Below are 14,070 nucleotides of genomic sequence, written 5' to 3'. Positions count from 1 at the left end.
ATAATATAGTTACTACATAGAATATTATATAAACAGGTAGGAGAAACTTTAGGCGTGTAGTTGAAGCATTGGCAAAGGACAAAAGGACATGAACAGTCAATTCACAAAGAAATAAAAACTAACTACTTAACATGAGAAACACACAACCTCACTAGTAGTCAAATTAAAACTCAACAGTGGCTTCTGTTTCACCTGCTAAGTCTGGAGAACATTTTCTAGTGTTACGTACTGTCACCAGGATGCTGCTGCTCTCGTGTTGCTGTTGCCCTGCAAAGTGGTAAAACTCTCTGGAAGCTAATTACGCTATATATACCAAGAGGCTTAAAAATGTAATGTCTTATGACCCAGTAATCCCACCGCTGGGAATTTATTCAAGAGAAAATATTCAAATTGTGCAATAATGATTTTAACTTACAATTTAATTTTATGGAAATAAGTAGAATAGGATAAGTCTCCTCCATGGATATAATATCATCATTTACAACTATTAATTCCTAAATATTTTCATGAATTTTTTGAGAGACCCAGGTATCTAAAATAGCATGGGAAAAATACAGTACGTTAGTTATTGTTATTATTATATTTTATAAGCATTATATGTTGTAAATAGAGTAATAATATATAATATAATGCTTACCATGAGCCAGACATTCTTCTTAGTGCTTTACAAATACACTCCCATTGAATTCTCACAACCACCCTATGAGGCAAGTGTGGGTATTAGCCCCATTTTATAGATAAGATAATTAAGGCACAAAGTTAAGTACCTGGTCCAAGGTCATACAGCTACTAAGTGGTACGGGTGGGATTCAGACTCAGATATGCTGGATCTAAAGTCCTTATTCTTAACCACTGTGCAATTAAGGGCAACAATTTAAAAATAGAGATGCTTACATTTTTAAGAATGAAAAGAAGAACACCAAAATGTAATGGCTTTTGTATTGAGGCATCAAGGTGATTGGTAAATTTTTTTGGTCTCAATTTCCATTTTTTTAGATTATGAAATATTTAGAGTTTCTTTCTCATTAGATTTCTCTTCAGCTGGTTGTCCTAATGTGTGAGGTTGTGTACATCACCTTGGATCTCAGTTAGCCTTGGGTGTAGTTGGCAAAGGCCACATGGCTCACTCTCTACAGACAAGGAAGAAGATGAGGACTGAACGTCGGAGAGGCTGTTTGGATAGGATTCCACGCAGTCACAGAGTGCCTGACACAGCACCTCATATCTTTATAAATGTATTCATTTAGGTAGCTCTGCCTAGTGCCTTAAGCCTGAGGGTACTTGAATCTCTTTTTAAAGATGGTAATTCAAATGAATGTGTTTTAATTCTAAAAATGAATTTAAAATAATCACTTGCAACACACCAGTCTTAGAAGATGGATTTACAATATCAGGGATTCAAGGCCCCCACTGGAAATGTTTTGTTGTACTACAAAATGTGACTAAGCTGGTTAAACACGTAGATAAGGCGCTGGCAATAATGACACTAGTTTCCACATAACTTCCTTGTACCAAGGGAAGACTCTGTATTCGAAAGGCATCTACCATCCCTGCTCATGGTCATTGACTGAGGTCACATACTGTCGGCCCAGGAACCCAGTTCAGTTCTGATAGGAACAAGATTTTTTAAATTCCGAACTGAAGTAAGAATTGTCTACCCTGGACCCTGAGTGCAGTTCTGACAGAAACAGAATTTGAAAATATTGTAAGTGGGTAAATATTTCTTCCTTTCTCTTTTAAAAAAAATTTTTTTGGCCGGCATGGTGGCTCACACCTGTAATCCTAGCACTCTGGGAGGCCAAGGCAGGAGGATCGCTCAAGGTCAGGAGTTCAAGACCAGCCTGAGCAAGAGCGAGACCCTGTCTCTACTAAAAGTAGAAAGAAATGATCTGCACAGCTAAAATTATATATATAGAAAAAAAAATTAGCCAGGCATGGTGGCGCATGCTTGTAGTCCCAGCTACTCGGGAGGCTGAGGCAGGAGGATTGCTTGAGCCTAGGAGTTTGAGGTTGCTGTGAGCTAGGCTGAAGCCACAGCACTCTAGCCTGGGCAACAGAGCAAGACTCTGTCTCAAAAAAAAAAAAATGAATAAATAAAATAAAAATAAAATAAATTTTTCTTTATTTGGGTAATTGTTCACTCTAGAAAATTTTGAAAACAGAATAAAAGTAAACAAACATGATACTGATCATTTTGAGCTGCAGATGTAACCCACCATTACAGTTCTGTTTACTTCTAGACTTTTTATGCCTATGGGGGATTTATTTTTTAATCTCCTAATAAAGGAAGTTAGGTTGTAGAATTTATAATCATTAGATTGCTTTATTGACTGATTTGAAGGGAACCGAAAAACAGTCTCCCTATATTTTCTACTCTAACCTAAAACCATGGAGTCACACTGAATCTGTAAGTCATCATAACAATCCCAGGTGTCCTGAACTAGGAACAAAGTATGGCTCTCCACTTATTTGGAGTTTATAATGTACATCTTTAACTTATCACAATGTAACTTCAGGTGATTATACCATTTCATATGTGGCATAAGAACCTCACAATCCTATATTTACCTCTCTCCCTGCCCAGCCTTTATGCTATTCTTGTCATATATTTACTTATATATGTGTTATAAACACTAACATATACTTACTTTTGTTTAAACAAAGTTACTTTAATCTCTTAAAGATATTTCCATAATAAGAAAACAAATCACAAATTTACCCATGTGCTTATCATTTCCAGTGTTCTTCATTCTTTTGTGTAGATCCGTTTTTACATTTGGTGTCATTTTTCTTCTGTCTGAAGGATTTCTTTGAACATTTCTTGTAATGTAGGTCTGCCAGTGATGAATTCTTTCACCTCTTTGAATGTGAGTGCTTTTTTTTTTCTTTTCTTTCTTTCTTTCTTTTTTGCCTTTGTTTTTGAAATATATTTTCACTGGGTATAAAATCTCAAGTTGACAGTTTTCATTCGGTACTTTAAAGATATTTCTTCACTGTCTTCTCACTTGCATAGTTTCCAGTGAGAAATCTGCTGTCTCCCTCTGCACATAATGTATCTTTTTTCTTCTGGCTACTTTTAGGATTTTTTTCTTTATCACTGGTTTTAAGCAATTTGATGACGTTCTTGGTAAAGGTTTCTTCATATTTTTTATGCTTGGGGTTCATTAAGCTTCTTGGATGTATGGGTTTATGATTTTCTTCAAATTTGGAAAATTTTTGGCCATTTTAAATATTTTTTTCTGCCCTTTCCACTCCATCAAGGATTCCAGTTAAACTTATATTAAGCTGCCTGAAGGCATTCCACAGTTCACTGGTGCTCTTTCCATGTGGGAGATTCTTCTTTCTGTTTCATTTCAGATAGTCTCTCCAGCTATTATCATCAGGTTTACTAATCACTCTGCTGGTAAGCCATCAGTGTATTTTTCCATTTCAGACATAAAATGGTAGGTTTCACCTATAGAAATTTGGATGATTTTTATATCTCCCATGTCTCCACTTTGAACATACGGAATACGGTTGTAGTAACTGTTTTAATGTCCTTGTCTGCAAATTCTAACAACTGGGTCAGTTCTGGGTCCCTTTTGATTGATTATTCTCCCCATTTTGAGTTGTTTCTTGTTTCTTTGTACATCTGATAATCTTTGTTTGGATGCCAGACATTGTGTTTTCAACATGTTGGGTGCTCAATATTTTATATTCCTATAAATATTCCTGACCATTGTTCTGGGATGCAGCTAATTACTTGGAAACGTTGATCCTTTGGTGTCTTTTATGATTTGTGAGGCAGATCTAGATAACTAAGGAGTGATTCATCTCGGGTTTACCTACTGCTAAGAGACTTTCCTCAGTTTTCTACCTAATGCCTTGTAAATTATATAATTTTCCATCTGGCTTCTGGAAACAGGCATTGTTTCCAGCCCTCTGTGAGTGCCAGGCACTGTTCTCTAACCTTTCAGGTGGCTTTCTTTCCCTCCAACCATGAGTGGTTTCCTCACCTCATGCTTTGATCCATATTTTGCTGAATACTTAAAGGGGGCCTCTGCATGTCTCTGGAGTTCTTTCTCCGTGCTACTCTCCTCTCTGGTACTCTGTCCTGCACAGTCTGGTCAGACCCTCGGCTCTATCTCCTCCACACCAAGAGTCCAGGAATCCATCAGACTCTACCTGGTTCCTCCTCCCTGCACTGCAGCCTGGAAGGTCTCTCAGGACAGGAAGCTGATCAATCAAAGGGCTCACCTCTTTTGTTTCCTGTCTCTTAGGAACCACTGCTCTTCCTTGCCTAATGTCCAATGTTGTGAAAACTGTTGATATGTTTTGGAAGGAGGTAGGTGCCCTGGGACTTGGGGTCCCGGTGTGTGTGTTGGGAAGCTGCAGGCATAGCCTGTGCTCCCAGAATGGTGATACCTTCCTGAAACTCGGCTCCCCACCCTCAACACCTGCTCTAAGAGTTTTCGTCTCCGAAGTAACAGGCCTGGGTTATATTTCTATTTTTCAGGGGAAGACAGGAAGACCCCCAGCGAATCGAATAGCCCCTCTTCATCCTCCCTCTCAGCTCTAAGTGATTCAGCCAACAGCAAAGACGATTCAGACAGCTCCCAGAAAAACAAGGGCGGGAACAACCTGCTGGTCATCTCTGTCGTGCCTGGGAGCCAGCCCTCACTGAACAGTGAGGAAAAGCCAGAGAAAGGTAAGGAGGAGGTGGGTGTGGCCTGCTCATCTCTCCCCACTCCAGGATGACCCATTTTTGAGAATAAGCCCTGGAGAGGAGCCATGTCCGAAAACAGATACTAGGCCCAGGATACAGTATAATATGCATCATCTAAAATTTGCATTTCCTTTTGGCTTGATTTGCATCTAAATATGGGGTAGAAGGTTGGGGAGGTTGACTTTGACTCCAAAGCTGTATGTTTAGCTCCTTTTAGCTTGGAGCTGCAGGAACAGTGCCTGGAAAGCAGAGCTGTCAGGTGGTGCAGTGGGTAGGAGGAAGAAGGCCTCAGCTCCGCTCCTGCCCTCCTCTCCCCCTCTGCCCCATGCGCCTCTACACCTCTACAAGCTTCGGTCCTTGCAGGGTTCGAATGCGTTTTTTGCAACTTTGTCTGCAAGACGAAGAACATGTTTGAGCGCCATCTGCAGATACACCTCATCACCCGGATGTTTGAGTGTGACGTGTGCCACAAGTTCATGAAGACCCCTGAACAGCTGCTGGAGCATAAGAAATGCCACACTGTCCCCACCGGTGGGCTCAAGTAAGGAAAGCAAGTACAGAACCTTTTACTGCGTTGTTATTAAACATCCTTTCCCCTTCCCTACCTAGCCCTTCCCCTGAAGGTTTTGGGGGTCAGTGGAGAGGGTGGGGGAGTTTGGTGTGAGGGGAGTCAGTCAGGAACCTCTGCTGCCTGTAACTGGGTTGACTTCGACCTGTCCCCTGAGGGGATCAACAGTGTCAACAGGAGAGTCCATTGCACAAATATTCTGGGATTCAGGGCAAGGAAGAAGACATGCTGGATCACCCAGCATGCCGGGTAGACTCATCCCACACTGCTTGAGTTTTGTTCAGGCTCGATTTTAATGGACTTAGGGGCTCATGTCCCCAAGTGTAGATCATTTCACCGTCACTGCAGTTCACCATCTCTATTTTTTAGATGGCTTGCCGTATACCTTGTAAGTAAGCATTATAACCACCCCACTCTCAAAAATTAGACAGTTTGAACAGGCAGGAAGCAACATTTTCATGCAAAGATCCCACGCTTCATGTCTTCCTGCAAACATGCTGATGCCTCCTCCAGAGATCTGGGCAACGAGCATCACCATTGACCAGTATCGCAAGAAGCCCTCTGGTCACAAGTGAGACCGTTCAGTTATTACCAAACATACAGTGTGCTTGGCTTGATTATAGGCGCTAAAGGGCACACAAGAATAAAACACCCGTTTCTACCCTCAGGAAATTTATGTCCTAGCACTATCAGAATTTAATCTGCACAGTGATTCTGAAATCAGAGGCCCTGTTCCCAAGGCACTCACGGTCTAGTAAAGAGAAAGAAGCACATGCGGTCAGGCACAGAAAGACACACAGTTTTCAAGGCATAATTATTCATTTTTAGCTGAAATGATCATGTAGTTAAAAGAATGAAAAATTACATTTTACTTAATACGGGGGGGCGGAAATTTTTGTTTCAAGACATTTTCATTGTTGAAACTGACAACCTGCCAGAGAGGTGGCATGACTCCCTTGAATGGGTGAGGAAGGGAGAGACCAAGAAGGACCCCGGGGCATCGAGTGTTGGGGGCGATGCAGGGTTGGCCCCCCTGGGCTCTGCCTGGTCAGGGAGACCCTCCTCAGAAACCTCCCCCAACAGAAGAGTCAGGGAACAGTACCCACTGCTGAATTCCATTTTGTTTCACTCTTGGTGGGAGGGGGAGGGGGGCTTTAAAGGGATTGGGGAGGGGGTGATTTTAATTCAAGAAAACCTGTAGATGGGAAGTGCCTAGGAAGAGCTTATTTGGGGATTTAATTTGCTTTGTTCCGCCCCCCCCCCCGCCCCGTCCCTTTATAAATATTTGTGTGTTCTTATTTTAAAAAGAAAAAAAGAACCATGTTTTTCTGTGGTTGGACCAGTGCTCATTGCCCTTCCCAGTAGCGCAGTCACACCCGTTAAGGCTGCAGCCCTGCCAGTTGTGGCTTTGCCAGTTCGCCTCTCCTCAGGGACCTAAGAAGTCCCGAGCCTCTGAACCCCTTGGGGAGAACGCACAGTGAACCCTGATGCTTGTGCTGGTACAGACACTTCCTGTGCGGTGCTAACCGTCCCCTGTGTAATAGTTTATGTTCTAGGATGACCAAGTAGAAGAATACTTTGAAAAAATTGATAATGCCTTCTGGCTATACAGTGAGTCTTTGTTTTGTTTTGTTTTGTTTTCTTTGCCATGTCAGAGAATTAATTTGCCTGAGAGAGTGTCTTTAAGATAAATAATGGGAGCACGAAAAACCCTTAGCACTTTGCCTGAGCAGCGAAAGAAAGATTGAGCTGTGGGTCACAGAAATGTCCTTAAAATGAAACAGACTGCCAATGTCTAAATTGCTTTTCTGTGATGGAACTGCTTGTACTCTATATCCTGTTGATAATGCAGATCAAATAAGATTATACTATTATTTTTCTTTTGCCGTAGCTCAGGACAGTGGTGAGTTTCAGACTCCTCTAGGTAAGGCCCAGCTTGGCGTAGGGGTTGTGTGTGCACCTGACCTGGGAATGGGCTTTATATTTCTCTCGTGTGCACTCTTCTGTGAGCTGAGGTTCCAGGGCTAACGGCGAGCTTGGCGCTGAGGAGGCAGTACACGGTGCACTTGGTTGTATTGGGCTCTGCTGAACACCTCTCCAAACCCTCTGAGGACAATCCACTCCTGGGCCCTGCCCTGCAGGAGCCAAGCAAGAGTTGAGGCAGCCACTTTTGCATTTGCATTCTTTTTGGAAAGACAGCAAACACGCTACAGTTACCATATAAGCCACCAACTCAAGCCTGGCAGCTTCTAAAAGAGAAGCTCAGCAGATTTTGTTAACATACCTTCGCCACTCCTTGTGGCCCCTCTGGACAGCCAGGAGGGCTGGTGGTGGCATAGCCTCACTGTAGAGGACGGAGAAACCAAGCCACAGGGAGCCCAGGCTCTGTCCTAGGGTCTCCAGCTACAGCCTGATAAGGTGATGGAGCTGGGGCTAACATCTGCCTTTCCAGAATCTACCTAAATTTCTTGTAGAGACCACTCCAGTAATGAATCAGCATGTCCTGAGTGCTTACCATGTGCTGAGCACTCTAGCAAGCACTGCAGAGAATGCAGAAGAAATGTCAAATACGGTCCTGCCCTCTGAGAATTCATGATCCAGTTAGATTATTATTATTTCCATGGCATAATAATGTATTAATAATGTCTTCAAGCTCCAGATAGCAGTCGTCTCCCTTCGTCCCCATCCCTCATTAGCAGATGGGCTGATGGGTGGGCTTCCTTCTTCTCCCGTGCCCCTGCCGTAGCCCTCACCTTCCTTTCCTGACGAAGAGCCAGTGCTTCAGGAGATACGTTTCACAAGTACATAGATGTGTGTACACACACACTCACACACACACACACACACACAGAGACACACACAGGCCTTCTCATCTTAACAAGCCTTTAATAAGCACGATTCTGACCCCTGTGACTTTCTGTTTGCTGGAGGTAGCGCTCCCCTTATAAGCTGTTCTTTAAAACCTCTTAGCCTTTCTGCGTGTGCTTGGTGTGGTGCATGAAAAGTCGATTCTCTGTGTTGCTCCCATCTAGAGGGGAGGTCAGGAGGTTTAGACCTCCGTGCTGTCTGGTGGGGAGCGGGGAGGGCGGAAGGGGCGGGGTGGGGCCTGGAGGGGAGCACCAGCTATTTATTCCTCACACTCTCTCTGCTCCCCTTCACGAGGGCTGGCACTGCCCGCTCCGGCCCGGAGATCCTGCGTAGGGTGAGCGGCCCTCGCCAGAGCTGCTCGGGCCTGCTCTAGCGGCAGCAGCAGCCAAGGAGGGCCACCCCATCCCCGAGACGCGGCCGGGCTGGGCTGGGCTGGGCAGGCCAGGCCTCAGACGCTGGAGGGGGGTGTGAGGGAAGACCGGGGGGAGGGGAGAAGCGTGGCTGCCGCCGAACCCTCCCGGCTGAACCTCCCTTGCGCTGCTTCCCCCGGCAGGTGCCCATTCTGCATTTATTCCACCAACCGCCCCGCTGCCATGGAGTGCCACCTCAAGACCCACTACAAGATGGAGTACAAGTGCCGGATCTGCCAGACGGTGAAGGCCAACCAGCTGGAGCTGGAGACGCACACCCGGGAGCACCGCCTGGGCAACCACTACAAGTGCGACCAGTGCGGCTACCTGTCTAAGACGGCCAACAAGCTCATCGAGCACGTGCGCGTCCACACCGGGGAGCGGCCCTTCCACTGTGACCAGTGCAGCTACAGCTGCAAGCGCAAGGACAATCTCAACCTGCACAAGAAGCTGAAGCACGCCCCACGCCAGACCTTCAGCTGCGAAGAGTGCCTGTTCAAGACCACACACCCTTTCGTCTTCAGCCGCCACATCAAGAAGCACCAGAGCGGGGACTGCCCCGAGGAGGACAAGAAGGGCTCGTGTCCGGCCCCCAAGGAACCGGCCGGCCCTGGGGCCCCGCTCCTGGTCGTCGGGAGCTCCCGGAACCTCTTGTCTCCCCTGTCGGTCATGTCCGCCTCCCAGGCTCTGCAGACCGTGGCCTTGTCAGCCGCCCACGGCAGCGGCTCAGAGCCCAACCTGGCACTCAAGGCTTTGGCCTTCAACGGCTCCCCTTTGCGCTTTGACAAGTACCGGAACTCAGATTTTGCCCATCTCATTCCCTTGACAATGTTATACCCCAAGAACCACTTGGATCTCACATTCCACCCTCCCCGACCTCAGACTGCGCCCCCCAGCATCCCCTCGCCGAAACACTCCTTCCTCGCCTATCTCGGACTAAGAGAAAGAGCAGAGACTGTCTGAGGGCAGCCATGTTCTGTACCAAAAACAAAGAGACAAAGACAAAAAAGACCTACAAAACTTAAACACAACCCCAGCAGGTGTATTTTGCTGCAAAACCTACAGACCCCCGTGGGTCTGAACCACGTGTACTGTATATCTTTAGTAAGGAATAGAGAATTGGCTCTGTGTGTATACCTATTGCATTGACCTGAAAGCTGCTTTATCCAGTCTTCAGAGAGGTGACCTACCGCATACTTCTACCTTCAGAGGCATGCCCCCCCAGCCGCCCACGCCTACTCTCGGCCCTTCTCCGTACTTTTCTCTGAAAGGAATTCTGTCTTGTTAAACCCTCAAGAGAGTGTCCTTAATAGCAATCAGCACTTGTAAGCTTATCTACTGGTGCATTTGGTTTTCTGTTGGGTGAATGGGGTGTGTGGGCGTTTGTGGATCTGAAAGAGAAAGCCGTGTGTCGTGTGCCATGACATTTCTATTGCACCTTCTTTGTACTGGGTTCTTTAACAGCGATGAACATTCTTTTCCCTCCTGGGTTGTTTATCCTCTGCAGTCTCTCCCTGAGCTCCTTCATCACCTTTCCCTCTCTATTTTACAGCTACAGAGTGGTAGGGCTTGGTGCTTAGTTGATGAAGGAATGGTAGACATCTACAGTGCTGCTGGAGGTTTCCGACAGAGTCCTGGAGACCTTGCACTCAGATCTTCTCTCGTTTTGAAGATGCAAGGAATCGAGTGACTGCTCTGGAAGAAATATCTCACAGCACTGCAGCTAACATCACAAAACTTAAGTGTGTTTTGTGCGTGTGCCCACACATAGACAATGTGTATGGCGCACACACAGTGCATCATTGTTTTAAGGGCAGATTATATATATATATATGTGATGTATTAATTCAGTGGTTACCATTTGTTTGCAGGAAAAAAAAATTGTATGAGTGCAAATTTTATGGTTGATAAATCCAGCCAAGGAGATTAAAAGGGGTTCAGATAAATTCTGGGTATAAATGCTCAGACTAAAAAAAAAAGAAACGGCAGTTTTGCACAGTGCTATGGTCTTGCACTAGTTTTTGTTTCTAATCTGAAAAAAAAAAAGTAAAATAAAAGGAAGAAAATGTACCTTTTTTATGGAATGAGTAGACTGTATGTTTGAAAATTTAGCCACATCCTCTTTGACATATAATGACACAACAAAAAGGTGCTGTTTAGTCCTATGGTTCAGTTTATGCCCCTGAGAAGTTTCCATTGTGTTTGCAGATCCTCTGGCTATAGCGATATCCTCCATGTTATTAGTAATTCTGTATTCCATTTTGTTAACGCCTGGTAGATGTAACCTGCTAGGAGGCTAACTTTATACTTATTTAAAGCTCTTATTTTGTGGTCATTAAAATGGCAATTTATATGCAGCACTTTATTGCAGCAGGAAGCAGGTGTGGATTGGTTGCATAGCCCTTTGCTAATCTTAAAAAGTAATGGGTGATTTAAAAAGCAAAAAGGAAAAAAATCTTGGGCTGAATATGTTCATTGCTTGTATTTTTAAGACAACAGAATTTCCAGTATGAAACAGGCTGAAAGAGCAGGAAGGAATGTGCTTTGTATAATAATGGGAAGTTTGGAATATAAAAGTTTATATATTATTTATCTATTGAAGAACTGGTGTACAAGAGGAACACTTTCTTACTGTGTTGCTGTTTTCCATCATGTGTTATCCTAGAGTTGGGATTTTCTTTTTTATCTGTTTCACCAGGGGGAAATAAAACCATCCCTAATTTTCTTCCTCTAGTCAGTTTGCTTCACTGAAAGGCCCCTGGATATTAATACAATTCTACAGGAAGCCAGAAGACTGTACTGTCTTTCTACACCACAGTCCCTCCTCCCCTGCATTCCTGCCCTTGTCCCCCCAGACCAAGCAGGGGTGCTCCACCTCCCTTCCCCAGTCATCCAGCCATGGATGGGGGGCCTGCTTGGTGCCCTGGCAAACCTGTTTACACTAAGGAGATGTCCATGGGGGCAGGGATGCTGAACTGGCCAGGGCAGGAAGCTCCCACACCCTCAGTCATCCTCCAGCAGAGACCTTTGCTCTTGGCTGGGTTTGAAGCATTGTTCAACCTCGCCATGTCAATGTCTCAGCAAAAGACACTATATAGACAGTTATGGACAATACACTCCAAGAATACTGGGCTTATGGGTGAGTTGGGTTCTTTTTGAAAGTCATGTCTTTATCCCCATATAATGGAGAATGTGCCATTTGGCTAATAATATGTTTTCAAAATTACAAGTTCAGTGATGACAGGAAAGACGGCCATGGTGATCCCACAGAGGCTGGTAGAAAAAGGTGAATCACACTTAAGCACCAGCAGGTTAAAAACCTGAAAGGGTGGCCCTGACAATGAGGACTGTAGCTTTCACAGCATGCCACTTGTGCAATAGGGGGTCCTAGGGTTGAGACTTTGAAGAGCGAGAGGGGTGAAGGAAGGAGACGTTTACTGCTCAAATGCCATGCATTTCACTGCTTGCCACTGAACTTGTATTTGAATGACTTAGTAATGCTTAATATAATTGGGCAACTTTTTTAGCACTTTGGAAAGAGTCATCAATCTTTCTGGTAAATTATAAAAGTTTTCTGAGTGAGAAAGGTGTGTTTGGAGTTTGTTTGACTTTTTATATTATTATTGTTATTAATAAAGGAAAAATCTACAGCATTTTTCAGACTACACCTAGATAATACATACCCTCGAATTTGGTTTGCAGTTTGATACTCAGGGAAGGATGTATTCCATAGATATCCTTTCCGTGTAAAACACTAACATCTTTGAGAAATTCATCTACCAACTAACTCCAATTCTGTTGTCACTATGCATTCTTCAATGAAAGCTAGCTTATTTTTCCATATAGTAAATGCAGTTAGGGTTCTCAGCACTTTCTTTCTTCTATCCTTTTTTTAACTCCTCATATTATGTTCATTCGGATGATCATACTGTCAAGGTTTGTGTACATTACTGAAAATTTGTATTGTATAAAGCTTTTTGCATTACAAGGCTGTACAGGGTCATTTTGACAGTAACTGGTATATTCCTTTGCATCTTATGTTGCATTGCCAATTTCTAGTGTATCCAGTTTGAAAGTATAATATACTCTAATTAAAAAAAAAAAAGGTTGGCTATACTCTTGTTTCTTTTTCTTTCTTGGTTGCCATCCTTGACTACCTGTTAGTCTCAGGGTTTTGTCTGTCTTACTTTGTTCTGTTTTTTTCTCTTTTCAGTGTATTTTAATCAGATTATGGAAATGTCCATTCTTATAACTGTTACAAAATACAAGTTTTGAAACAGCCATGGTTACAGTGCAAAACTGTTATTATTTAAGTCATTCATGGCCATTAAGGTTGAGAGCATATCCATCATTCAGGACAGTGGCAGGCTGGCTCCTTCCTGAAATTATTTGGTGACATTTAAAAGTGTTCACCAGCCGTACACTATCCTGCTAAATATCATTTTATTGGCCCCATAGCCAAAGTGGAGGGAGTTGGGGGAACAGATGAATAATTCCGTTTATCTTAATGAAGTTGGGCGACTATGAGGTTTTAATTAGGGGAAAAATTGTATGTTTTGAAAACTAATAATCTATCCAAATGCAAGTACTAATATTTCACCACTCAAGAGAAGATACTAGAGAAAGAAACTAAGACCAAAAAAAAAAAAAAAAAAGGAGAGAGAGATGAAAAGCACAATGATAAGTTAAAACAATTTTTTAATCCCTTTTAAAGTTTTATCCATTTGAGACCTTTCCGTGAATCTGTGATGGCTGATAAAACTATATAAAGTGGCAGAAGAGAATGTTTTGCCTGGTTTGTAATTTGCATTCTTATAAATATTACGTCCTTTGCTTATTTCAAGAAATTGTGAACCACTTTGACATTTAAAAAGATCAATTTTAGTTTTTAAAAAATAAGATAATGTAGAAGTCACTTTGAAAATGACCAGTCACTAGTCAGACACTATTTTCTCCTTCATTTTTTTCATCCACTAGCTATTTTGTAGATGATTGAATCAAGTTCTTTGATTCAGATACCATTTTGTTTTGGGGTGGCTGGTATTTATTGAAAATATTAAAATAACCCAGACTTCTTTGATTTTTGCTAGCACAACAAGATGGAGTGGCTTCTCATTTTGTATACACATTTTTTTTCTTAAACTCCACAACTACCTCACATTTCCCCTGTGGTTGACAATAGCCAGCAATATAAAGAAAATAATCATTAGTTTGGTAATCATTTCCCCTGAAATGAGCTCCCCATGACTTGGAGAAATTCTGTGGGAACAGAGCCATCAGGACAGAACAGATCATATTCCCTCCCACCTCGGCCCATCTAGAAAACACTCCATGTTGACCTGGGTATCTCCAAGCCAGTGATGTGGCCGTTGTGTGGATTTGAATCCAAGATCATGGCCATTTCTCCTACTATCATGCTACATAAATACATCTTAAGCTGAGACTCAAGGCCATGTTTCCTACGATTGAAAACACGACTGATTGATCATTTGGTGCTCACCAACAAACTATGCTTGACC

General features: G+C 43.3%; 1 protein-coding gene across 3 annotated transcripts in view; it reads left to right on the top strand.

Annotated features, from left to right (window-relative positions):
* ZNF827 (zinc finger protein 827) overlaps window positions 1–12,667 on the top strand; it is a 162,206-nt gene extending 149,539 nt beyond the window's left edge. Inside the window, exons 12-15 of one of the 3 annotated variants that reach the window (XM_069493312.1) lie at window positions 4,496–4,687; window positions 5,069–5,246; window positions 7,165–7,197; window positions 8,695–12,667. In XM_069493312.1, coding sequence (XP_069349413.1) covers window positions 4,496–4,687; window positions 5,069–5,246; window positions 7,165–7,180 — 386 coding nt within the window. In that variant the 3' untranslated portion in view covers window positions 7,181–7,197; window positions 8,695–12,667. Of the gene's footprint in view, window positions 1–4,495; window positions 4,688–5,068; window positions 5,256–7,164; window positions 7,198–8,694 lie in introns of all 3 variants that reach the window. The other 2 variants (XM_069493313.1, XM_069493311.1) reach the window with 2 other exon arrangements.
* Window positions 12,668–14,070: the final 1,403 nt, after the last annotated feature.

This window comes from Eulemur rufifrons, chromosome 18 (assembly GCF_041146395.1).
Source record: "Eulemur rufifrons isolate Redbay chromosome 18, OSU_ERuf_1, whole genome shotgun sequence".
Lineage (NCBI taxonomy): Eukaryota > Metazoa > Chordata > Mammalia > Primates > Lemuridae > Eulemur > Eulemur rufifrons.
Note: the sequence above shows the minus strand (reverse complement) of the source record. Positions and strands in the feature narration are given on the sequence as shown.